The 26,503-nt window shown below is 40.4% G+C and overlaps 1 protein-coding gene across 1 annotated transcript; it reads left to right on the top strand.

Moving 5' to 3' along the window:
* Positions 1–9,747: 9,747 nt before the first annotated feature.
* acad9 (acyl-CoA dehydrogenase family, member 9) lies at positions 9,748–26,183 on the top strand. The gene is made up of 18 exons (XM_080423155.1): positions 9,748–10,011; positions 12,142–12,235; positions 12,440–12,541; positions 13,118–13,224; positions 13,869–13,969; positions 14,594–14,672; positions 15,995–16,169; positions 17,544–17,617; positions 17,750–17,825; positions 18,711–18,781; positions 19,160–19,279; positions 20,216–20,344; positions 21,752–21,831; positions 22,555–22,681; positions 23,050–23,127; positions 23,785–23,913; positions 24,952–25,024; positions 25,252–26,183. Exons 1-18 carry the CDS (start codon positions 9,841–9,843, stop codon positions 25,350–25,352), a joined length of 1,887 nt encoding a protein of 628 aa, XP_080279281.1. The 5' UTR covers positions 9,748–9,840; the 3' UTR covers positions 25,353–26,183.
* The last annotated feature ends 320 nt before the right edge of the window (positions 26,184–26,503 follow it).

The raw sequence follows: 26,503 nt of genomic DNA, 5'->3' as shown, positions 1-26,503 counted from the left end.
GGTTTATGAACTATTAGAAAATTAGAAAATGTCTTTATACTAAAGAAGACACTTTAGAACTGACTAGGTCATGGTAGTTATAATGTGCTGTTCCACTGAGCTTATAGTGCATTATAACCAGCACTTATAATACTTCATAAACCTTGTATTGGTTATGCATGATTATAAACATTTATAACGAGTGTTATGAAGCCTTATAAATGCATTATAAATGCTATTATAATGCATTATACTGTTGGCCTTTAAGTAAAGCATTACCAAAAAGTATTTGTGTCATACGACAAATAAATGAAGTATAAGTTATGGTATAATTTATACTTAATATGTCATATGAAGTATAAAAAGCTTTAATAAACTAAATGAAATGCTACATAGTGATCTTACAAATAGTATTCAAGCATTCAAGCATTTTATGCGTATGGGATTTTCTGTTGTTGGTCTTGCAACATGGCTGTGAAACCAATTAATGTATACGCCAATTCATCGCATGATGATGTCGCTTTGTTCTTTTCAGCAAGTGACACCGTTGTACTATGAAATATAAACGAGTGTAAAGCTCTCAGCTGGCTGAGTGTCACAGGTTCAATTCACTTCATCATCACTTCTTCATTCTTTCTTTTTATCATATTCAGTAATGCTGTTTAATTCAGCCATGTGACCCATGATACATCATACAAAATCAGCAAAATTGCATTACTATCAAGGTCTATTATTGTTATTATTATTATTATTATTATAATTAATAATCATTATTATCAAGGTTCATTGCAGCATATTTTTTGGATCGACTGTTGTGTACTGTGGTTCTATGTACAGTGAGGATGAGGAGCAGCTGGTCCTGGGATGAAGATGACTGATATACTGAAGTGGCAAGTCTTTATAGGCTGTTTATTTTTATGTTTTATTCTAAAAATAAAAAAATAAACAAAATTAAAAAAGGGTTAGATATTTTAATTTTAATGCGAACATTACACAATTTTTTTACAGCAAAAATAGCAGATCAACAAGCTCACAAGCTCGATTATAGAGCAGCTCTTTTCACTACTTTCTGAAATAGGGCTTAAAGCCACTTCACCCATTTTCAACCTATCTTCATATAATTAGTCCTCGCTAATGCTCATTATAATGTGGTACCATTTCTGTCTACTAGATCTGTGTCTCAGAGGAGGGGCTGTGGACAGTTCAGAAACCTGCCTACCAGTTTCATCAAACTGCAGGCTTTCTATTCCTGGAAAGTTAGCGTACTATAATGGAAGAATTGTTGTTGCATTATTATTATATCTATTTTTTTTTTAAATGATCAAACCTGCCTACCGATGATGTCACTGGTAGGCAGGTCTCAGAACTGTCCACAGCCTTCCTCTGAAACACGCACAGAGTAGACAAAAATTGTACCATATTATAATGAGCATTAGTGGTGACAAATTATATAAAGATAGGTTAAAAATGTGTGAAATGGTCCTTTAAGAGATTTGTAATAGAGGGGAAAAAGGAAGCGGGTCCTAGAGTAGCGCCCTGGGGAACTCTTGTCAATGAAGTATAGTGGTTATGTTGTTAAAGACTATCACCCATGGATTTGTTTTTGTTCTTTTGTTTTTTACTTATGTGTGCAATATGTATGTAATATTTTATCAATGGACAATTGTTGTTTTCTTCATAGTTTTTTTAGTTGTTTGTTATTGTTATTGTTTTTTCCCCAGTGTCTCAGCGAAGTGCATCTCTCCACATGGGGTTTGGAGGCCGCACCGCAACAGATAAAGAATGTCACAGAAAAGGATTTGCATGGAACATTGTATTCTGAGGCTATTCTCTGACTTATTGTATATTCCCAAAACTATTATCAGTGTTCTTGTGGACAGCTGTGGAATATGAATGGTAGCATATTAGCACTGACTTAATCAAATACAAATCAACTAAAGTTAATTTTTGTATTTATCGCCACACCAGAAGATGAAACCAAATCTGTGTCTGGTCATGATGCACTTATTAAACTGGTCTGCAGGCTTGTGGGCCTGAAACTCATTTGGCTCTTTTCGAACTTAAGCCCAATACATACATACAGTGACAGTCGACATTTATTCGGTTCGGTCTGGGTCCAGACTACACTATGACGTCAAAAGAAATGCAAATAAAAATACACTATGACGTCATTCAGAGGTTCGGCTGGGTGGGAACAGAACTAATTTCGGGTGTTTGGTGAATCGGTGCTTCCGAGATGTTGTAACTATACCCGAGCTCAGTTCGGCTACTTTAATTTCAAAAATGTTATCCCACGAATTTGTAACAATTATTTTTTTACCCGGTGCAAATTTTCCAAGTGATCCTGGGCGCTACACTCCCCCCACCAGCCTAGGGAGCCAAGGGCCGAGCTCATGCCTCCTTCAATGCATGAGAGCCAACTGACCTTCTTGTCACCTTTTTGTGAGGGTATTAACTACCTAGGAGACACAGGGAGAACATGAAAACTCCACACAGAGAGGCCCTTTCGCCAACCACACCCAGGGTATGGGCACTGATGACGCGAAGGAGAAGACACTCCCCCAGCGCCCACAGCGTCCCCGGCGGGAATCGAACCCAGGACCTTTTAGCTGTGAGGCGACAACGCTACCGACTGCGCCACCGTGCCACCGTTCGGCTATTTTAACCTATTCCACTTCCAGCAGTGCTACTGTCTGGAGTGCTAATATGTACTGATTTGCGTGATGTTTGGACAACATTTGTAGGAGTAATATTTAAAAAAAAGTTTTGCAAAAATCGCCCTCCTGGTGGCGCTATAATAGGGCAATGTTGAAAGGGTGGCATTTGTTCCTCAACTTGGTGCGAATGTGCGTGCAAAGTTTGCGCGATTGCTCCGTTTTGAACACAATGCCCCAAATCATGAATCATTGCGTTTTATAGTGCCACCAGGAGGCCGACTTATGTAAAACCATTCTTTTTATATTAAGCTTTCAGATATTATCCAAATTCCACGCAAATGACACATGATCTCTATATAGTCATGTGATCAAGACGGATCTGTTTGATTTTTCATATTCCATCCTGATTGGCAAATTCTGAACATTAATGGCCCACAACAACCTACCTGACCTGGTAGAGACCTGTGATCCGAGGAGCACTTTTTCTAGTTTCTCCTGTTGCTGTTGGTTGTCATGGCTGCCAGTTCCCGCCTGATGTCATGTCGTAGTTCAGACAGCTCCAGACCGTACTGCAGAACTGATAGTTTGCATAACATCTTCAAACTAGGACTTAAGTCTAAGATGTGCGTGTTGCCTCCAAGGAGGAGGATGCAATCTCCCACAAGGTCTCTGGAATGAATCTCCACAGATCATTGAAGGTCTGGTCCCAGTAGCAGCCACCAAATATATACAGCTCTCCATTGTAGGTAAATGTTGAATGAGCCTCGTGTCCTTCGGAAAGAAGCTGTGCAGAAGGCATGCTCAGCCAGAAGTTGGTCTCTGTGTCAAACACTCTGATGTTGTGGTCCTGGTGCCCATCACCCCCGAATACAAACATCTTTGTCCGATGATGGTGGCAGAGTGACATTCTGAAGCAGGAGGTGGAGGAGTACCTCTGGTGTGAATTAAAGACCAGACCATCGTGGTGGTGTCCAACTTGTAGATGTCATTAGTGCATCCAGTCATCTGTGTCCTTCCTCCATGGACATACATGACCTTCCCTAAGACACAGGCTGAGTGGTTCTCCCTCCCCTCTGGACCAGTCCCAGAAACCTTGGGTTTAAACCATCTGTGGGAGTCGACATCAAATGCATAATGCACGGTGCAGTAAGGATACCCTCCCCAGATGTAGATGACATCTCCTACAGTATCAGCACAGCTGAGTGGCCGTAGCGCGAGGAAGGAACCCTAAGGTGATGCTCTCCTCTTCCAGGTGTCACTGGGGGCAACTTCATCCAGCGCAAAGACACTATGTTGAAGACATTCACATCAATCTGAGCCTTGTTGCCAGGATAGGATCCTTTAAAGCAGAGGTTCCCAACCACCGGTCCACGGTGAAGACACCCAGGAATGTTTTGTCCCATATATGTCCATATGTGTCCCATATATGTCCACATATATGTACATATTTGTACATATATGTAGAGACATATCTTTTTTTATATATGCAACATATATGTTTATCATATATGTGACATATGTTAATATATTTCCTTGCCGGTCCGCAAAGTTTTCAAGAGCTGGCAGCCGGTCCATGGTATCAGAAAGGTTGGGAACCCCTGCTTTAAAGGAGTACACCTTGTTCTCCACTACAACAGCAGCATGATAGTATCGTTCAGTTCCTCCACTCAGATTCAGCGTCCAGCAGAACATTTCAGTTCAGTGGCACAAATGTCCCAAAACGTTTGACAAATCCACAAAGTTGATGAGTTGGGTCGGCCAAACAAGGCCAATTGATGCCAAGCGTAATCCCAGTCCGTGCAGGTTGTGGCAATCCTCTGTGCTTCACAGCAGACACTCTGTTCAGCAGGATTGACAACTAAACTTCTGAAGTTACTCAAAACAGCTGGAATTGTGGTTAAAAGTTGCTGAATGATGTTTTGCTTAGTTAAATTTCATTTTAAAGCACATTATGATGCCATCACGTAGAATACCCGATGACGTTACTCCACCCGACTTCCGCCTGGATGATGTCAACATAGCGTCACTGTACACTGGCCGGATAATTTACTTTTTTGGGGGGGTTTTGTAACTTTATTTCGGTTAATTCGGTTTATTCAGTGGCGATCTGAACCAGGCCAAACTTTTTTTATTTAATTTTTTTTGATCAGCACCCAGTCGGTGCTCCTCACCCACAGTGGGTGCTTTAGCCCCGAGGCACCCACAGTATCGGCGCCCTTGCTGTACTGTGGGTATGCAGGCACATTGTGTGTGTGTGTGTGTGTGTGTGTGTGTGTGTGTGTGTGTGTGTGTGTGTGTGTGTGTGTGTGTGTGTGTGTGTGTGTGTGTGTGTGTGTGTGTGTGTGTGTGTGTGTGTGTGTGTGTGTGTGTGTGTGTGTGTGTGTGCGTGCGTGCGTGCGTGCGTGCGTGCGTGCGTGCGTGTTTTGTTGTCGTTACAGTTGGCTTGTGTACTCCTTAGTGATCGACCGATTATGTTTTTTTCAGCTAAAATGTAATTTAGATAGCATGTTATGTAGACAGATGCCAGGTTCATTTGTAGTGTATAGTGTGTATAGTTTCAATGTGCAGATTTTTGTTGTTGTTGATATTATACTGTACAGACTGATGATAGGTTCTTGGTTTACCTGCTATGATCCTAGATTAAGACCACACACACGGTAAGGTACACGATTACCACAATAATAAGGCAGGAAAGACATGCACATCCATACCCAAAGTTGGGCAGGTGTTAAGCGAACAAATATATCATGAAAACTAAAACAGAATGCTCGCACATTGTGGGCTCCAGTTTTAGATTTTTTTTCATTGCACCTGAGTGCTGCTGTGACGTTTCGGGCTCTCGCCCTTCCTCAGACTGAAGTGAACACAAAGAGACATCCATACTATAAAAACAACATGATCACACAATGCATTGCAGCTGTTGACATCAGACACAAGGACACATGACCAATGGCCAATTTGGTATGATTAAATACATCAATGCATTAAAGAAGGGGGATGGAGGCCCTATAAGTCAACATGTACCATTGTATGTATGAAAACCCAATTTTCACATGCAAACCAATATTCACATAGGCCTACACAATAACAATAACGCCATATGTACAAAATGTAGGGCAAATAAGCCCAGTACCACTTGAATACACAGTGTGGTTAAAAACAGAAATTAAAAACAAACTCAACTAGAAAAAGTGCTCCTTGGAGCCAGGTCAGGTAGGTTATTGTGGGCCAGCAATGTTCGGAATTCGCCAATCAGGATGGAATATGAAAAATCGGATGGAATCATCTTGATCACTTGACTATAGAGAGAATGCGTACCGATTGGCATGATGTTTGGACAACATTTGTATGAGTAATATAAAAGAAAAGTGCAAAAATAGGCCTCCTGGTGGCGCTATAATAGGGCAATGTTAAAAGGGTGACATTTGTTCCTCAACGTAGTGCAAATGTGCGTGCAAAGTTTCACCGCAATCGGACGCTGCGTTCATAATGTGCGGCATTTTGTTCAAAACGGCCCACTCCTGCAAACTTTAGATGTCAATCTTAGCCAATCAGGATGGAATATGAAAAATCAAACAGATCCGTCTTGATCACATGACTATAGAGATCATGTGTATCGATTCGCGTGAATAATATTATATTATTATATATTTACATAAGTCGGCCTCCTGGTGGCACTATAAAAGGCAAATGTGAAAAATGCAGGGCAAAGGTTTTTCCTTGGCCTCTAGAGAGTGTGCATACAGAGTTTTACACAGATCGGTGCAGTTATAGGTTAAAAAAAACGAATCAACCTGTTATAGCGCCACCATGAGGCTGATTTGAAAAATGAAAAATCAAATGCCATTTCTTCCTCGGCCTAATGGGAATGTGTGTGCAAAGTTTCACGGAAATTGCATTCTGTGTTCATTTGAGGCATTTTGTTCAAAACGGAGTACTCCTGCAAACTTTGGAAGCCAATCAGGATGGAATATGAAGAAATCTGAAAGACCTGTTTTGTTTAATTACTATAGAGATGTTGTGTACCGATTTGCTGGATTTCTTTGACAAAATCTGTAGGGGTACTGTCAAAAAATGTGTTTTGCACAAATTGGCCTCCTGGTGCCGCTATAAAAGGCCCATGTGAAAAATTTGGGATAGAGGTTCTGCTCTGGCATCCAGGGAGTGTGTGTGCACAGTTTAGCTGCGATCAAGCCAACGGTGCCAGAGATTAGCTGTACACAGACAGAATGACACACACACACACACACACGGACGGACGGACGGACGGACGGACGGACGGACGGACGGACGGACAGAAGGGGTAAAACATACTCTCGCCATCGCCATGCCTTTCGGCCTGGCGGAGACAAAAAACATACTCTCGCCATGCCTTTCGGCAGTGGCGGAGACAATAAAACGTGAAGATGAAGAACGTGATCTGTCAAATGGAGGAGGCCGCATAGCCTACAGTATGTTTACAGTGAGTCAGATGCGCTTATCTTACAAGTGTTAGGTCAGAGTAGGCCTGTAGCAGAGTAAACATTAACTCCAACCACAAAAACCTTTTCACACGGGGGTCTATGGTCAAGTTTTGGGACTTGACATGACAATGTTTGAGAACCACTGTAGCGTAAGCGAGTAGTAGCAATGATTGGGGTAGGGGATGAACAGATGATCGCACAGCAGCAATATATTGGAAATAAATTGTCCTCTTCCTTCACAGGTGTTACCAATGATACTGAAGGCTCTGTTCAAACAGAGACAGAGTCAGGGTGCTGATATTGTGCATGTTGGCTTACTGGAAACACTCTGCTACACCAGTGGGTCTCAAAGTGTGGTCCAGGGACCCTCATGGTTCCTTTAGCTGGTTCCAAATGGTCCCTCACATGTAATCTCGGCATCATTGAAAATGAGGGCCCTGCCCTCAATGTATTCCCGAGAAAATAAATAAAGGTTGAATGAGTTGTGTAACCATAGATATATAAAGATACCTCATTGGCCTCTGCGTTCATTGGAGCGACCTGTATCGCGGCGGCCATTTTGGAAAAGGCAAGCTTCCTGACTACTGGCCAACCACAGCGCGTCTTTACCGGGACTTGTCAGAATCTAGCTGTATAGAGCATCGCAGTTCCCGCCCACTTCCTGGTGCCGGAAGGAAAAACTCAATGCATTTTTCCCATTGACATTTCCAAAAATATTTATATCAATTAATTTAAGCCTAGAATCAAGCCATCCAGGGTCCTGGTGAATCATGACCATAAAACGTTTTTTTCTGTGATTTTTTTTATTTTATATTTAATTATATGATATACTATATTTAATAAATACCCTTTGTTTTGCCGTTTTCAAAAAATAATAATCACAGAATCAAACGTTTTATGGTCATGATTCACCAGGACCCTGGATGGCTTGATTCTAGGCTTAAATTAATTGATATAAATATTTTTGGAAATGTCAATGGGAAAAATGCATTGAGTATTTTGCGGTGGAACCCGGAAGGGGCGGGAACTGCGATGCTCTATAACAATATCCTGTTATATTTTTAGACAACTAGATTCTGCCTGGAAAATACACGCTGTGATTGGCCAGTAGTCAGGAAGCTTGCCTTCTCCAAAATGGCACCCGAGATAGACGCCTCAGAGCCGGAGGAGGCGTCTACCTATGTATATGTGTGTAACTCTGAGAGTGGAACCAAATGTGTCCATTTGGTTCCATTTGTACACTCTCAGAGTTATGGGGGTCCCCGGGTCCTTGAAATTAAAACATTTGAGAGCCAGTGTGCTACACTAAATGGAACAGAGCCTCATTAGTATCATTGGTAAGACCAGTGAAGGAAGAAGTATGGAAGAGGCCCAATTTCGTTCCAATGAGTTGCTGTGCATAGAGCCTAGAAGCTCATAAAAAAAATTAAAAAGGAAATTAAAAAGCAAAAACATTAGAAATTGTGAACTATGAATATAGGCTAAACTATCTTATTTTAATCTGCTTGATTTTCAGTGGTGTAGTGCATTTACCCAAGTACTGTAGGCTACTTACTGTAGTACAATTTTGAGTTATTTTTTACTTTACTGGATTATTTCCAATTGTCTGTACTTCTGCTTCTACTCCACTACATCTCAGAGGCAAATATTGTACTTTTACTCCACTACAATTATTTGAAAAGTTTACTTTTTTTACTAGTTACTTTGTAGATTTTGATAATTATTACAAAACATACATTAACCACTTCAGCCCTAAATACATTTCAGCCATTTGAAAATAGCCGATCTACAAGCTCACAATGCGTTGCGATGCGACGCATTGTGAGCTTGTAGATCTGCTATTTTCAAAAGATCTACTGTGAAATGGGACATTATGCACAATGATGCACTTTAAGTACATTTTGATGTACTTTGTACTTTTACTCAAGTAAATTTTGAATTCTGGACCTTTACATTACAGTATTGATTAGGCCTGTCACAACAATTACATAATCGCAAGAGATAATCGCAATTATTTTTGCATAATCGTCATAATCGTATCCATGTTGAAAAATGTCCATACATTTTCAAACAGTTTCCAAAAAATAGTTGAAATAGCTGATCTACAAGCTCACAGCGTGTCACCGACGCGTTGTGAGCTTGTAGATCAGTTATTTCTACTGTTTTGAAAATTATTAAATAAGTCAGTAATTTCTTTGTATATTTCAGCTAGTTGTCATATCTTAGCCTGGTAAACCCTCCCTCCAGAAATCTCATTTGTATAAATGGAAATGAGAATTCCGGAGGGAGGGGCTTTACCAGGCTAGTCATATCTGCCCCAGGTCTGCAATGTTTTATTATGGAGCCTAAAAGGCAAAGAGAAATTACGTTTTTATTCATATCCACGTATCCACATATTCATATTCCAATGTTCAATATGCCAAACACACAATTAAATTGTTAATCGCAATTATTTGATAATTAATCGTCAATTTAAATTTGTAATGACAGCCCTAGTATTGATACTTTTACTTGAATTTGAACTAGCTCTTGGTGAAGATTTTTTCCATTACTTAACTCCACCGCTGGGCGCCGCTGTTCCCCAGTGTCTATGGGTTACTCAATGTGTGTATAAATGACGTCATCATCATGAGACAGATGTAGGCGAAAGGTCCCCAGACCATAGAGGGATAGCCCCAGACAGACAGTCAGAGGAGTTGATATCAGGTCAGAATAATACTAATAATAAGTAGTCATTCATAATGAATACAAACAGAGTTGTGTTGGTGTGTAAGCGTCTGAAAGCATTGAGTTGTCATGTGAAACACACCGGGAGCCCAGCCCTTCATTCACAACAACACAGGAGGACTTTTAGATCCACTACCAGACACTTAGCATATGCTAAAGATCTGTTCCTGGGACAAGTCAACAAGGTAAGCATTGTTATTATGATTTATTATCATTACTGTATGTATGTTAATATATCAACAAGTATTACTATGATTATCATTACATATGAATTGCATATTCATATATCAACAAGGTAAGCACTAAGCACTATTACAATGGTTTATTATTAATATGATTATCATTACTGTATGTATATTCATATATCAACAAGGTAAGCAGCACTATATAATGATTTGTTATTTTGATAATGATCATTATCATTACTGTATGCATATATATATATATATATATATATATATATATATATATATATATATTAATTACACATTTCGATATATTGTTGCTGTTGGGTGGAAACTGGAAATATGTGATCATATCTCTGTTGTTACTGTACTCAGGTAGTCCGCACTAGTATAACGTTATTTAATAGATTCATGTCCAGTAGTAGGCTACTATTAGCACAGTATAATTAGTATGCAATGTGACCCCAGTAAAATGTCTGCAGTTGTCCATCAATCATTGTCATCACATAAACAAGAAGTTGAAGGGTACTAGCTCAAATCATGTATACTTTACATGACTTAAGGCCATTAAAAAAAAGAAATCATATATATATATTATTGTGTATGTTACAGACTATGGGTAGAGACAATCATATTTAGATCCTAGGAAACTTCTTGTTGACCTTTTCGTGGAAATGTTTAAGCCCATTTCTGGTTGACGTAACATTGAACAACTTGCATTATGATAGAAACAAGAGCCACGCACTCACGCACGTGCGCACACACATCCACAGTAAATTATGAGGTCAACTAAATATAGAAATGTACCAGAGGAGATGCTACATGCTGTCTTGCTGTGTCATGAGATCAACACATTGTTGATGCATCATAAACACAGCTGAAGGTATTGTGGGTTGTGGGTGTTTTCATTTAGGCGTTACTGTGTGTGCCAGCATGGACACTAGAAGCTGACAGAAACACCTAAATGACACAGTTAGCGTTAAACCTTTATTGATCCCTGTGGGAAAATGTAGGTGTCATAGCAGTAGGTGGCCGGTAGAGCGGCCGGATGGGAACCGCGAGGTTCCCAGTTCGATCCCGGGCTCCCCCAGAGTTAGTGTCAAAGTGTCCTCGATATCATTGCATGTATTCCTACGGGCTGGGGGCGGCACCTGTCAGCAGGGAGTGTTGGGCGGGAGGATTAGGACGAAGGGTCTACGTCCTCCCAGTGGGGGCTCCTCACTGACAGATGAGTCAGTAGAATACTAATAGAGGCGACGACACACAAATTGGCAAAAATGACTAAATTGTGGAGAAAAAGATTATCAGTAGATGGGCACAGGTAAGAGTAGAGTCAAGAACAAACCCAACATACATAAGAGTACAGATCAAGGGCTCCTCACTGGTAGGTGAGTCAGTAGGATACAGTGACAACACACACATGTGAGTAATGTGGTTAAAAAGAAGGAAAAAAATAGACTACTAGTAGACATCTGCAGTAAATTCCTCACATACAGTATCCTGCTGCACCGGTTTTGACATGACTGTGTGCTGACACCATAGCAAACCACACCCCCACAATACTACATGTATACATGACATGTACAATAATATAGGGTGAAACTTTCGTCTTGCGCTGTAACTTTGACCTTTGACGGATTTGCCAAAAATAAATAAATTAATACATTAAATTCACCCCAACTCAGCTGTCAAGTTTGATCCAAACTGGATTTAAACCTGTCCCAGTTATCACTGTGAGTCTGTGACAGACAGACAGTCAGTCAGTTGATTGTGATAGTCGGCCAGATAGTTATAAAACCGAGGTGCAGAGGTCCTGTCTGGAGTTCTTTAACCAACCGTGTGTTGTGAGCTTGTGGATCGGTTCTTTTAAAAAAAAATGTATTTAAAAGCGATGCCAGGTTGAAAGTGGTCAATGCAGGGTGGGAGAGTAGAGTATTATGGCTAATAATAGCCATAATTATGTCATTCGTGCATTTTGTGCCGCACACCTACTGTCACTGGCATTTTCACAAGTACTTTACTTGTGACTGACAGATTCACAAGAATACTTGTGAACATACTGTGTGTGTGTGTGTGTGTGTGTGTGTGGTTGTGTGTGTTTGTTTGTTAAACAATGTGATTGTCTTCCAGGCAGAGGTCTTTCCCTACCCAGAAATCTCAAATGAGGAGTTGGAGGAGATCAACCTGTTTGTGGCACCGGTAGAAAAGTACTTCAACGAGGAGGGTGAGAGAGAAGACCTCCATTGATTCATACATCCTAATATTTCTTTTCAAGCACTTCTTCGCCACACTAAAACCTTTTAGTTCAACGATTTTCTTTCATTTTCCTATGAGCCAGTTGTAATTTATGCTGTGGCCCAGTAGTGGTCCATGGACCAGTGGTTGAGAAACACGACCGTTGATGTGACAGTCATGTTGTTTGTTCCAGTGGACTCGGCGAAGATCGACCATGATGCTAAGATCCCTGCAGAGACCCTGAACGGCTTGAAGGAGCTGGGCCTGTTTGGCATCCAGGTCCCTGAGGAGTATGGTAAGACCTTTTAGCCTCCGGACGGTTTTAGAAACACCTTCTAAATCCTAACCGTTTTCTGAAAATCGTTTTTTTTGTATTCAAATTTTTTTTTTTGCTATAGCACATTATCTCTGTCGGGTGGAAACCTCATATGTCCGAAACTATTACTTTTCAGGATTGAAATTCAAAAGCATCAAAAGTAGCAGATATACAAGCTGCTACTTTTGATGCTTTTTGTGCGACGCTGTAGTACGATCAAGTAGGGTGTTAATTTACGAAAAAACACAAAAGGTTTGAATATGGAGATAAGGGGTTTCTGCCCGACTGCAACGGTATCTAAAATGACATGGATGCTTCCTCGGATTGAAAGGTATAACAACATAATAGGCTTTCCAGGTCTAAATGGGTTAAAACCCTATATGGTTGTCCGGAGTCCCTCAGGGCTTAATGCTAATGTATTTTCTGTTTTTCGCTCTCTATATCGTTGCCGAAAATAGCCGATCTGTGTGCAGCAAAGTATAAATCAGGCTTTTTACTCCATTTATTTATTAAGAAGCTTGACATCAATGATAACATATTTTGTTTTGTCTGCAGGTGGTCTTGGTCTGTCCAACACCATGTATGCCCGGTTAGGAGAGATCATCTCGTTGGATGGATCTATTGCTGTCACTCTGGCTGCTCACCAAGCCATCGGTCTGAAGGTAAACCTGCTCTCCTTTAGTGCAGGGCTTCTCAAAGTGGGGTGCGGGGACCCCCAGTGGGCCTGGAGGTCCCTGGAGGTCCCCCAGCAAAATGTTTTAACCACTTTATCCATATTTTATACTTTTGTTATCCAAAAATGGCAGATGTACAAGCTCACATCTGCTTTTTTTATCTTCAAAAATCTGGGGGAGAAATTGGAGAATGTTGCATAATTTAGATTTTTTTTAAACACAAATATTTCATTACATTACATTACATTACAGTCATTTAGCAGACGCTTTTATTCAACATAGGTAGGGAACGAAAACTACTAATCACCAGAAGTCTTAAGTGCATTTTCTGCAAAAAAAAAAAGCAACCAAGAGTATATACCTAGCGCTAAGGTAAAAGTGCATTATATCAGCTACCTATTTCCTAATATTCTCTTCTGGGGGTCCCTGGCACAAAATATTTTCAGGTGGAGGGTCCGCGGCCTAATCAATTAGGGAGTCAGTTGACATGCAAATGTTTGAGAACCGCCGTTTGAGTGTTTTCAATGACGCACGGCTAGAGGAAACCACAGTTCTTGTTAGCATGTATGCTGCTGTGTGAGGTTGAAGTGAGGTTGTGAGTAATATAACGTCAAACATGTTGTGTGTTCCAGGGTATCCTGATAGCTGGTAGTGAGGAACAGAAGCAGAAGTATCTGCCCAAACTGGCCTCAGGAGAACACGTAGCAGCCTTCTGCTTGACTGAACCGGGAAGGTAAACGAACATCTAGAACGCATGTCTTCAACAGGGGGTCCTCCGGGACCCCTAGGGGTCCTCGGAGTTACTGCAAGGGGGCCGTCAAATGTTTGTGTGATGGGACTTTTTGATTTTCATTAACCAATAGCAACCCTAGCATCCCTATTCTGAGGGGAACAGTAGCCGAAAATCTACAAGCGGAAATAGCCGATTTTGTAGATCGGGTATTTTTGGCAAAGAGGTTTGGTGTAGAGGGGGAAAAAGAGCAGACCAAGTACAGAGCCAAAGGTCAAGTATTGAGGGTTTAAGTGGTGAAATGTCTGAAAATGAACATGAATCCAATATATTATTAGAGAAGATGACGTGTAAACAAAAAACATGAATTTACACACTACAGGTGATAGTGCTGTCTATGACGCTCTCTATGAAATCTATGAAAAAGTTTAATCTGAAACACAATTTTATACAATATGTAGCGGGGGTCCCTGCTTCATCTCACTCTCAGCTAAGGGGTCCTTGGCCTGAAAAAAAAACGTTTAACACCCCTGATCTAGAACCTGGTGCTGGAACGTTTGTCTGCATTGCTTGTATGGCACACAATGAGCGTCATTTCTCATTATTTCTCACTAATGACCATTTCAGTGGAAGTGATGCAGCCTCTATCCAGACCCGTGCCACTCTGTCTGAAGACGGGACTCACTACCTGCTCAACGGTTCTAAAGTAAGACTCACTGTTTCACTGGCGTCTGCTTTGGGACGATCTGGGTTTCCCCAGAAAAATAAATACAAATAAAAACATAGTCTAGGTCAGGGGTGGTCAACTTTGATGATGGAGAGGGCCACTATATTTCCACACTCACTCCAGAGGGCCACATTGCATATACTGTTGGGCCATTCTATGTCACACAAACGTAGCAAAAATAGCAGATCTACAAGCTCAAAACGTTTTGAGCTTGTAGATCGGCTATTTTTGCTATTTTTGAATTGGAATCCAGATTTTTTTGAAACTTTATTTGGAATCCTGAAAAGTAACATTTTTATTTAATTTAAAATGCATTTAGTTATACTTATGTTAACTTTATGAACTTAAAGTAATACTAGGTAACGTTTTCAACAAAACTAAAGTTAAATTGTATATCTTTTGCGAGTGGCAAAAGTTTCACAACACCCACTCCGTGAATTTCACCCCCGGAAGCCTTTTATTTATATATTTTCTATTGAACGTGTACGGGGGGGACTTTCCCGGGAAAATGACGTTCCTGGCCAACGTCATGACGTCGTGGCCGACGTCCTCAGGAACTACCGCAACGGTTTCTTGTTTGGCCAGGAACTACCGCGCTATTAACAAAAAGGAACCTCACGCTGATTTTAAGATACTGTAATGTAGGATTGGAAGATCGAAAAAGAACAGAAAAAGAAAGCACAGCTCATGGTAACTAATGCTCCACTGGCTAAGAGAAACGATCCGTAGATAGTATAAAACAATTAAAAGATCGCTTTTTGAAACGCTTCCGGCTTCCGGTGAAAACGAATGGAATTCTGGGTAATCGAGGATTACGGAAATTCTATGCAGTGACGGTAGTGACCAGCAGAGGTTGCTAAAAATCGTTAGTTGTGATTTTGCATTGTACAACTTTAAATACAAATATATTGGACATAAAAAAGACAATAGAGTTTTAATACTAGTCATTAAGCTTCTAATATAGACTGAAGTAATTAAAGCGGGTCATGTGTGGAATTGTAACAGCTGAAATCAATAATATATTAGTGCTGCACGATTCTTGCTCAAATGTGAATCACGATTTTCCTCCATAAGAATTGAGATCACGATTCTCACACGATTCTCACACAATTCTCTTGTAAATATAAAAATATTAAGCAAAAATAAAAAAAACTTTTTTATTTTTTATTTTTTTATTGTCGTTTTGGTGCATTTACTTTGGGCCACAGCACGTACTGTACTCGGAAATGATTTAGACTTGCCTTGAACTCTGCAAGGTGTTGATTCTGCGTTGTCGTTTTGTGTTTTTGCGTATTGATCAGATCTGGATCTCCAACGGCGGCATGGCAGACATCATGACGGTGTTTGCGAGGACAGAGGTGACCGACAAGGACGGCGTGAAGAAAGACAAGATTTCTGCCTTCATCGTGGAGCGAGCGTACGGCGGCATTACCAGTGGCAAGCCTGAGGACAAGCTGGGAATCAGAGGATCCAACAGTAAGATAACTACACACCAGCGTCAACCCATTCAATCTGTGTCATTTTAGATTTTAGCTATAACAATATTTATACTTTGGCTATTCAAAAATAGCAGATATACAAGCTTATAGATCTACTATTTTTTGTTTTAAATCGTGAAAATGTGTACAAATCTTTGAATATATATATATTAAAAAAATTTAAGCGAACATTTAACTCAAATCTTTGCTTCTGGGGGTCCCTGGAACAACATATTTTGAGATGGGGGTCGGTGGCCAGTTACATATAATTTTGGGGGTCTTTGACATGAAAAAGGTTTGAGCAGCACTGATATTTAGCAACATGAGTTTTTCAGAAACCTATTTGGATTTAGAAGACATTTGCAGATGCCTTCCCGGATTGAATGGGTTCATTTCGTCGACTAAAACAATGACGAAAAATCTTCGTCGACTACCTTTTATCACTGACGAAAACTAAATAAAAACTAGTAACTAAAAATTACGCTTTGATGACTACATATATTGATAATTTCATCAATAGATAAAAGCTAGATGAAAATGTTAGGGAGGGACTAGTGGAGAAGAGATCCAGTAGAACTAAGACAAGTATTTTTATGCTTGGTTGCACATGGGTGTCACGCTCCGAAAATAGCCGATCGACAAATACGACGCGTTGTGAGCTTGTAGATCAGCTGTTTCCGGCACACACAGCTAAGTATAAATCATCCATTACGACGCCATCAATGCCAGCCAAAATATTTTTTTCTTGACTAAATCAACTGCAGATTAAAATTAGATTTAAAAAAATCTTATAATATGAATTCAACTAAAACTAAAACATTTCAAATGACTAAAATATGACTAAATGATATGTGTCAAATCAAATATATGACTAAATCAAAATTTGCTACACACTGATCCATTTTTAAGGGCCGTTCACACTGAGCTCAATACCTAGTTCTAACTCAAGTGGATGGCAGAGTTCACACCACAACTATAACAAAGACAATGGTGAACGGTATAGTGATAATAGTGCTTGGTGTGACTGGCCCTTTACACTCTCTGACTCCCCGATTTTTGTGTAGGAATGGGCTCTATGCACAGCAGACATTGGAAATAAATTGGGCCTCTTCCTTGCTTCAGAGGTGTTACCAATCTTACTAATTAAGGCTCTGTTCCGTTTAGTGTAGCACATTGGTTCTCAAACTTTTATTTTATTTCAAGGACCCCAATAATTGTACAAACGGAAGCAGTGTACAAACGGAAGCAGGGAAGAGGCCCAATTTATTTTCAATATGACTGCTTAGATGTCCATAGAGCCCATTGGTAGACTACACTACAGTATAGAGCTGGTTTTATGCTTAATAACCTTGTATTTATTTTTATTGATCAGCTTGTGAAGTGACGTATGAGGATGTGCCAGTACCAGTGGAGAATGTCATTGGAGAAGTTGGTGGTGGATTCAAGGTAACCGGCTGTCTCTTATGAAAATAAATGAGAACACCGACACATGACACCATACTGTTTGTCAGATTTGGACAATTGTTACAAGATACGGGCCAGAACATCAACATTTGACCTCATATTTGTTGTTGCCAGGTCGCCATGAACATCCTGAACTCAGGGAGGTTCAGTATGGGCAGTGCTGGGGCAGGAATGATAAAGAAACTCATAGGTAAACATCATGCACATTCTTTTAGTCACCCTGATGAAGGCATTGTTGCCGCAACGCGTATGTGTATTTTTTTATTCTTGCCATGCATTAGCTAGACTTTTAATTACTTTTATACCGTGGTGGAAGAAGTACTCACATTTTGTACTTACCCACTAAGACCTGAGGCGATTCTTAAAAATGTTTTCTAAATCCTAACAGTTTTTTGAATAAAATCAACAACAAAAAAGTTCAAGATTTTTCAAAAATAGCAGATCTACAAGCTCATAGCGCGGCACTCGGTGCCGCGCTATGAGCTTGTATATCTGCATCAAAATAGACTTAAAGTACCAAAAGTAAAAGTACTAAAATGTTTGAAAAATTGCAGATCTACAAGCTCACAACGTGTCGCGTTGTGAACTTGTAGATCGGCTATTTTCAAATAGCCTATGTGTAAAATTGGGCTGAAGTGGTTAATGTATGTTTTATAATGTAATACTTTAATCTGCCAAGTAACTAGTGACTAAAGTGTTCAAATAATTGTAGTGTAAAAGTACAATATTTGCCTCTGAGATGTAGTTGAGTAGAAGTAAAAGTACTGAAAACTGGAAATATTCCAGTAAAGTAAAAAATACCTCAAAGTTGTACCTAGTTACTTTACACCACTGCTTTTATATTTTTCCACAAGAGTGCCTCTTCCCTTTTTTGCCAATCGATTTAGTCACCCATTTGTACCAAAGAGCACCTTGTGGGATTTTTACTGTAACCCTTACAAACAGATGTGCTCCTTTCTCTCTTTCTTCTATCATGTACAGTACATTAATAATTCAATCATTAATGAATGGTGTAAACTTTAAAGGAGGGGATCAAATGTAATTTCTCTCTCCTGATGAAACTGTCTCTTTGTAGAGCTGACAGCAGAATATGCCGCAACTAGAAAACAGTTCAACAAGAAACTAAGTGAATTCGGCATGATTCAGGTAAGGCAAGTTTATAATGTTTAATGTTTATTTCAGCCACACAGGGAAAAAAAAGGGCATTTAACCACTTACACCCTGTACTGACTGGGGTCCCCCAGGCTTATGTTCTAGAATAGATTTTTTCCTGCACACACCAAATTTCTTCGCAGAAAATAGCCGATCTACAAGCTCACAAAATGTCGCAGCGCGATTTGTTCTGAGCTTGTTAATCTAAAATGTTCAGGATTTTTTACACCAGAATAGGGTTCTGGTGCAAAGGGTTTAAGTGGTAGAAATACAAAAAAAAGGAATGAAATATAATATCATTTCTACTCATCGTAGAAACTCATAGGAGGAGTTTGCAATGCTGTGGCGTATGTGTGTGTGTGTGTGTTGTAGGAGAAGTTTGCAGTGATGGCCCAGAATGCTTTTGTGATGGAGAGCATGGCGTACCTGACAGCAGGCATGATGGACCGGCCAGGTGTCCCTGACTGCTCTCTGGAAGCTGCCATGGTCAAGGTCAGAACACCTGCTGAACACCTTGCTTCTACATAAACGCCTGTTAACTCTCTCAGTGCCAATGAAAAAAATGTTTTATTGCGAACCATGCCAACTTCTTTCTTTTTTTTTTTTCAAAGTAAAAAAAAAAGTGCTTAGGAAGCGAGATACAGCCTTTTTCAGTTATAGGTTAAACAAAGAGTGGATGGAGCTGCAAATCTTCAGATAATGATATCTTGGGTTCTGAACACTTAAAAAAAAAAAAAAAAAAAAACTTTATTTTTATTTTTTTATTTATTTTTAAAAACTCGGGATTTCTCGTTCTGGCACTGAGGGTATAACCCTAAAACTCGGGATAACTCGGGGTCTGGCACTGAGAGAGTTAATGGCATGATTCTGTTGGTCCTACAGAATCATAGGACACTGGTTCTCAAATTGGGGTACGTGTATCCCTACGTGGAGGCACTACAGGGGGGTACGTGAGAGAAAGTGGAAAATATAAGAAGAGGAAGAATACATTTTACTGTGATGTTTAATGATCAAACATTGACCAACTTTATGTGAACATGCGGAAGTGTTAAACCAAATCAAATCGATAACTTACTTGACTAGCACAACTGTTAATGTATAGAAATCTATACTTATTTGCACATTTGAACTTATCGACGTGAAGACTGGACTCACTTACTGAAATGTTATGGCCACAGTTTAAAATACACCAGGTTTCACTACATTTCTTATGTCTAATTATATTATATTGTTCAAAGGGTGGCTAATTATTCATTCATAGCTTCATAATGCTAGCTATGGTTTTCTAAGCAGAATGTTGTAGTCGGGTAACAATCCATAAATCGGGGAAACAAATACTGAAGCCAAAAACAGCTTGAGAACAACATGTAGGACACCCGTGTGTGCGTTCAGGTGTTTAGATCACATTTGTGTCCCATGTTTCTACAGGTGTTCAGCTCAGAAGGGGGATGGATCTGTTGCAGTGAGGCTCTGCAGATCCTCGGGGGTCTGGGTTACACTAAGAACTATCCGTACGAGCGCTACCTCAGAGACTGTCGCATCCTGCTCATCTTTGAGGTACCATCACAACACTGTTATGACAATAACCGATTAAGACCGGGAACGCATCTGTGTCATTTTGGCTATTAAAAAAATAGCAGATATACAAACTCATAGCGCGGCACAGAGTGCCACGCTATGAGCTTGTAGATCTAGTGAGGTACCGATACCATTTATTTCTTCCCGATACCGGTACCGAGTAGTACCGATCCGATAGAATTTTGTAATTAAAACGAATCTAGGACAGTGGTTCTCAAAGTGCGGTCCAGGGACCATCTGGGTTCCTTGAGGGGGTTCCAAATGGACCCTTACAGGTCTGTAACTCTGAGAGTATACACATGGAACTAACTAATTTGTACACTCTCAGAGTTATGGTGGTCCTTGGAATTAAACGGTTTGAGAACGACTGATCTAGGAATAAATCAAAGTTCCATTGATAATTGTTAATGTGCAGCTACAAGTTAGTAAAATAATAAAGTAAATAGTACAGTAAGAGTATAAAACAGTCGTGCAACATCAACTGAAACATTCCAAATATGACTGTAAATGAAATATCACATTGTGATAAATTACATGGTATCAGAATGGCATAGACTGGCATACTCGCCGATACTGAGACCAGTATTTTAGGCGGTATCGGCAGCTTTTCTGATACTGGTATCGTAGCAACTCTAATGTTAATCATTTAGATTTAGTTAGACTCATTGAAAACACCCTGGTAACTGGTGACTGATATTGTCCTTCTATCACCCCGTCCTCACTGCCGGCGACGCGAGCGAGTGAGAAAAAGTCATTAAAAGACACGCGTTTCAACCAGACTGTTCTCCCGTACCGCGAGTGACGGCGCTTTGTGTAGCGCTGATGTCTGACAATCAAATATTAGGCTTTGCGGCCGCGTTCCTCCCCAAAACTATTTATATTGGTTGAGATCTGGCACGCTGCTTTGCAACCCGTCCCCAGATATAAAAGCCCATAGCGCGGCACCTATGGGCTTGTAGATCTGCTATTTTTGAAATATATACAGCAAATGTATAAGAATATATATATATTTAACCAAACATTTGTAACATTTTGAAGACATTTGTAGACTGGGCCTCAGGTCTAGTTAAGAGTGAAGTGCTACCGGCGGTAGCACAGCCTCTCGACTTGAGTAAAAATAAAGAATACACTTTCGCTACTCATCATAGCGAAGACGGTTCTCCTAAGACGGAAATCCTATTCTCCGCTGTGGAAACACTCTCAGCTCCCCTAAAAATATTTGTTTGCACTTCATATTTATACTCGAGGATTGTTCATGGTATAGTGAGAAATAAACCTTTTATCAGGGTCACCCTGACCCTCAGTCACGATATAAACATACACATTGTCACCTGAAAGTAACATGAGCAAGCCATGTAATGTGCATTGATTGTTGCTTGTCTACAGGGGACCAATGAAATCCTCAGGATGTACATCGCACTGACTGGAATGCAGTATGCTGGCAAGATCCTGACAGGGAAAATAAAGTAAGGATTTGCTAATCAGTTGACTAAACATCAAACTAAACGGACCCTTTGTACATTTGTCAGACTTAAAAAGAGGTAGCACACCGTCTGCACTTACAAATAAAAAGACGAAATATTTTTTTATACAGAAAGATGTTTCGGTCCAACTGACCTTCATCACAGAGGCGTACCCACTGTAGAGGCAGGACAGGCGGTTGCCTGCCCAACTAAGATCTCGCCTCCCCTAGAAAACCCAAATAACCTGAAAAGATGTCATTGCGTGCTTAGTGTCCTCAAAGTCACGCATCCAACAAGCTTTGAACTGAGCAGATTGGACCTCCCGTTCCAGAGATAATGGCCAAAACATCTTGAAAACGGGCACTTTCGCCGGTTTTCGATCGCCGATTTTCGATTGAGCTGAAATTTCTTTTTTGGGGGTAATAGAGGGGGGGAGGTGCAAAAAAACAATCTCGCCTGCCCTAAATGTAATTCCTGGGGACGCCACTGCTTCATCAGCTATGATGATCAGTTGGACTGAAACGCTCTGTATTTAGAATATATATAAATACATATGATAATACAAATGTGTAAGTGAAGACAATGTGTGGGACTTCTACCTCTTTCTGTGTTGATTTTTGTATCAACACACCTGTTCTTTCTATTAACGTGTGTACATCGATAGAGTTGACTGAACCGTCAGGATGTAGCTTCAGATTGTTATTGTACACGTTGTGTTCCTTTTAGGGAGATGAAGAAGGGGAATATCGGCGTTGCTCTGGGCATGCTGGGGAAGAAGCTGAAGGACACTATGGGAGGCAGTGTGGATCTGGGTCTGACAGGGAAGGATGGAGTGGTGCATCCCAGCTTGACGGTAAGACATTGATCTCTGCCGTCCGTCTGGGTGTTGAAGAGCAGTGGGTCCCAACCCTTTTATTGTCAAGGTCCTCCAGTTTGATATTGTCGCTGTCGGGCAGCGCTCTTATCTCCATATTCTAACTTTTTGTGTTTTTTTTGTAAATTAATGCCCTGCTCGATCATACTACAGCGTCACACAAAGGCATCAGAAGTAGCAGATCTACAAGCTGGAAACGTGGCGCGAAGCGACACGTTTTGAGCTTGTAGATCTGCTACTTTTGCTGTTTTTTTATTTGAATCCTGAAAGGTAACAGTGGTGGACATGTGAGGGTTCCACCCGACAGACTGACTGACGATATGCTTTTGATATGACTTTGCTTACAGGACAGTGCGAAGAAGTTGGAACAGAATGTTGCCTTTTTTGGCTCAACCACAGAGAGCCTGCTCTACCGATATGGAAAGGTAGGATTTTTGATTTGGTTTTACTTCTCACAATTTATTATGGTGGACAAGAGAAAAAGGCTGTATAACATTCAGCTCCTGGGGCATAAGTTCTGAAGTCAAACCTTTCGCTCCATTACATGAAAAAGATGTGATTACGTTTCATTTCACAACCTTGCAGGTGTGCAGTAGGTGTCCACTGCGCTGTACGGGAATGTAAAATAAACATCGAGCAAAACTGTTAAATGCCCTGTGTGACAAAACCACAATGCTATCAGATAAACGTACTGTAGACCTCTGGGATGACTTGTTGTTTCAGCCGATGCATAATTTCTACTATAAAATTAAGAAACTCTCTGTCCTTCTGTCCTCATCCATTTTCTTCTCCTCAGTGGGTAGACCAGCTGATCTGAACTTGCAATTGTGCATTGATCATTAGCAGGGAGAAAGGATTTTTCTCTTTGTCCAATTTTAAGCTTTGTATTAACATTTTAGCCACAGACTCCTATGAGATCTGTGGTTGCAGGCTATGGGATCTATTAGTCATCATCCCTCTATAGGCTATGGGATCTGTAGTCGCAGCAGCCTGGATGGAAATGTGGGTATGGACGTGTTACTTATGAATCCTGGTTTGACTGACGGTGTGTATATTAATTCCCTCATCTTCTGTGTTGTCAGACCATCGTAGACGAGCAGCTGGTGCTGAAGAGAGTAGCGGACGTTCTGATCAACCTGTACGCCATGACCGCTGTGCTGTCCAGAGCTACAAGATCTATCAGCATAGGACTGAGAGACCACGACCATGAGGTACACACACACACACACACACATCAAAAACGAACTCATCTTGTGATGTGGTGGTCCGTGTACAATGGTCTCCCAGCAGACTGTACCTAGAGACCAGTGTTATTTATCTAGCTCAGAGTAGTACTGTAGTACTGCTCGTAAGGATGAACATAATACTGTAGCTCCTTAACAAAAGCACAGGGACTGTATGAAAAGAGATACTCAAGAATATGCAGTAACTACGATGTGTTGTCTGTGTTTTAACAATGTTTTGCTCATGAGCTATTGATCGCGTAGATTTGAATCTGTGAACATATTTCCAAATTTAATGCAACTGATCTCTATTATGGAAGCTGAGGGCTTCACTAAGCTTATGGCTCATGTCGAACCAGGATCCAATTTACACTTTTACAATGTAGGCATTTAGCAGACGTTCTTATCCAGAGCAGCTCGATATGCCGTGCACCCTGCTAGGATTTAGCAATAGTTTCACTCCCGTGAAGGTTTCTTCTTTTTTGGTCACTTAAAGTTGTGTTGTTTTTTTAGTTACAGACAAAAAGTCCAAAACAAAAAACGAAACGAAACGAAACAAAACAAAATAATACAAAAAACAAAAGAAAAACATGAAAAGGCAACTGCTCGATTGGGAGTCTCAATAGTTTAGTCTTACATCCTTACAAGCTCTATCATCTGTTTCAGATGACCTTACCCTAGTCCTCATCACTGTTTGAGTTCTTATGTATTATCCATTTAGTACATTTTTCTTCCATTTGCTATTCCTGTAGTCTCCCATTGTTCCTGGGTTGGTGGCTCTACCTTACCCCATTTCCTTGTGATGGTCTTCTTACCTGCCTTGACCAAATACCTGTCCTCCCTTTGTACATTTCTTCCAATAAATTACACAAATACAGTACCTTACAGACCATTCTAACCTCATATCCCAGTATCTTTTGCATTTTCTTGTTTATCCTTTTCCAAAATACCTCTATTTTATGGCATTTCCAAAACACGTCACTCACGTGAATTTTAAACTTCCTTTTTTTTTCTCCAATCGTCCAGGTGCTGCTTGCAAATACATTTTGCAGTGAGGTGTTCTTCAAGAACAACTACCTGATGACTCAGTTGCAGAAGCGTGAGTACAACATGAAGCATTCATGCACTCACCTGGTCAACCAATGCCACTTTTTGGGGTCCAATGGCGATCCCGATGTAGGAGAGACCTAGACCACCGATTACCCACTATTTTGTCGAAAAAATACAAACAAACTAGATTTCATTAAAGTTTCTATTTAAGAACATGGCTGAGTGTGTATTAAGGTCTGGCATACTTTGTAACATGATGATCTCTGTTCGTTCCAGATTCACCAGAGAACAACGATGCCAACATCAAGAAGATCGCCCAGCAGGTGCTGGACAAGAGAGCCTACGTCTGCTCCCATCCCCTGGAGAGGACCTTCTGAACTGTCTCTCACCCTTTGGAGAGGAAGTTCTGAACTGTCACCCATCCTCTGAAGAGGACGTTCTGAACTGTGTGTCCTCCAGTGGACAGGACATTTCTGAACTGTCCAACTGGAGTGTTAATGAAACTCTACAAGTGTCCCTGAGAAGGTTCAAATTAGCACTCCATGTTTTCCTGTGCATTCTGAATCACCATGGTTGGTCTTGACTCTGACTGTTCTAAAGCATAACTGTAACTATGTACATGCAGATTTATAAGTTTAACGTCTAAGATGTACTTTGATAATGCCATTAATAGCCCTGATATAAATAATAAATGTTGTATAATACTGGGAGTTATTTTCTTCTAATTTCCATGATGTGTGAAATGCTTCTTATCTTTATACTGCAAAATTGTGAGTGTTCATTTAACACTGAGTGTACAAGTGGAACCAAAAGGACTCAAACACCCAGAGATAAATGTACTGTAACACTCAGGTCATTACAGTGTACCGCCACAGTGTGGCAGTACAGGCCCAGACCTGAACAAGATGCAAGGAAGACATCTCTCCTGGCTTCAATAGAGTGGTTTTCATAGGTATGCTATGTTGTTTATGTACACTTATATATACATTCATACATGTGTATATGTTTATACACATTTGCTGTATATTAATTCCTGTTAATAGCTCATACAACATGCAAATCCCTGGTGGTCCAAGTGTGTCATAAGGCTAAGCAGGATCCTGAATCTCTGTGTACATTAACCTGTTCACTCTTTTTTTTTAAATGTATTCTTAGTTGTATCAATTTTTTCTGCATCTGTCCTGTGTTTCTAACTGCCATGATAGTGAATTTCCCTCATGGGATCAATAAAGGCCTGTGTCTACCTTCTACTATGTTCCTGTGAGGTTGGACAACGCGTCCACGCCTTGATGGGAACACCCCATCGAGAACGTGTAGATCTTCTCTTCCTCCGTCGGGGGTAAGGCAGACAAACTGATCAGCACTGTTTAGTTAGTGGATACTGTCTGCAGCCGACCTTCATCCCTAGCTATGGGATTTAAAGGACGCTGTGTGGGAGATGGGATCCAAAAGCCAAGACACTCGCTGTCTGTCGCTGAAGAAACATTTTGTTATTCTAATAATGTAAACGTGTTTATTGATGGTTAGA

The sequence above is a fragment of the Gymnoscopelus braueri genome (genome assembly GCF_963280865.1).
Source record: "Gymnoscopelus braueri genome assembly, chromosome: 3".
Lineage (NCBI taxonomy): Eukaryota > Metazoa > Chordata > Actinopteri > Myctophiformes > Myctophidae > Gymnoscopelus > Gymnoscopelus braueri.
The sequence above is the reverse complement of the archived record's forward strand: the minus strand, read 5'-3'. Positions and strand labels throughout refer to the sequence as shown.

What these genes read in the sequence shown, in the direction of transcription:
- acad9 (XM_080423155.1), top strand. Translation starts at nt 9,841, where the DNA reads ATGAATACAAACAGAGTTGTGTTGGTGTGTAAGCGTCTGAAAGCATTG. An exon ending in TGGAAGCTGCCATGGTCAAG is followed by an intron (nt 19,280 to 20,215) that starts GTCAGAACACCT and finishes ATGTTTCTACAG; the next exon opens with GTGTTCAGCTCAGAAGGGGG. An exon ending in ATCCTGACAGGGAAAATAAA is followed by an intron (nt 21,832 to 22,554) that starts GTAAGGATTTGC and finishes TGTTCCTTTTAG; the next exon opens with GGAGATGAAGAAGGGGAATA.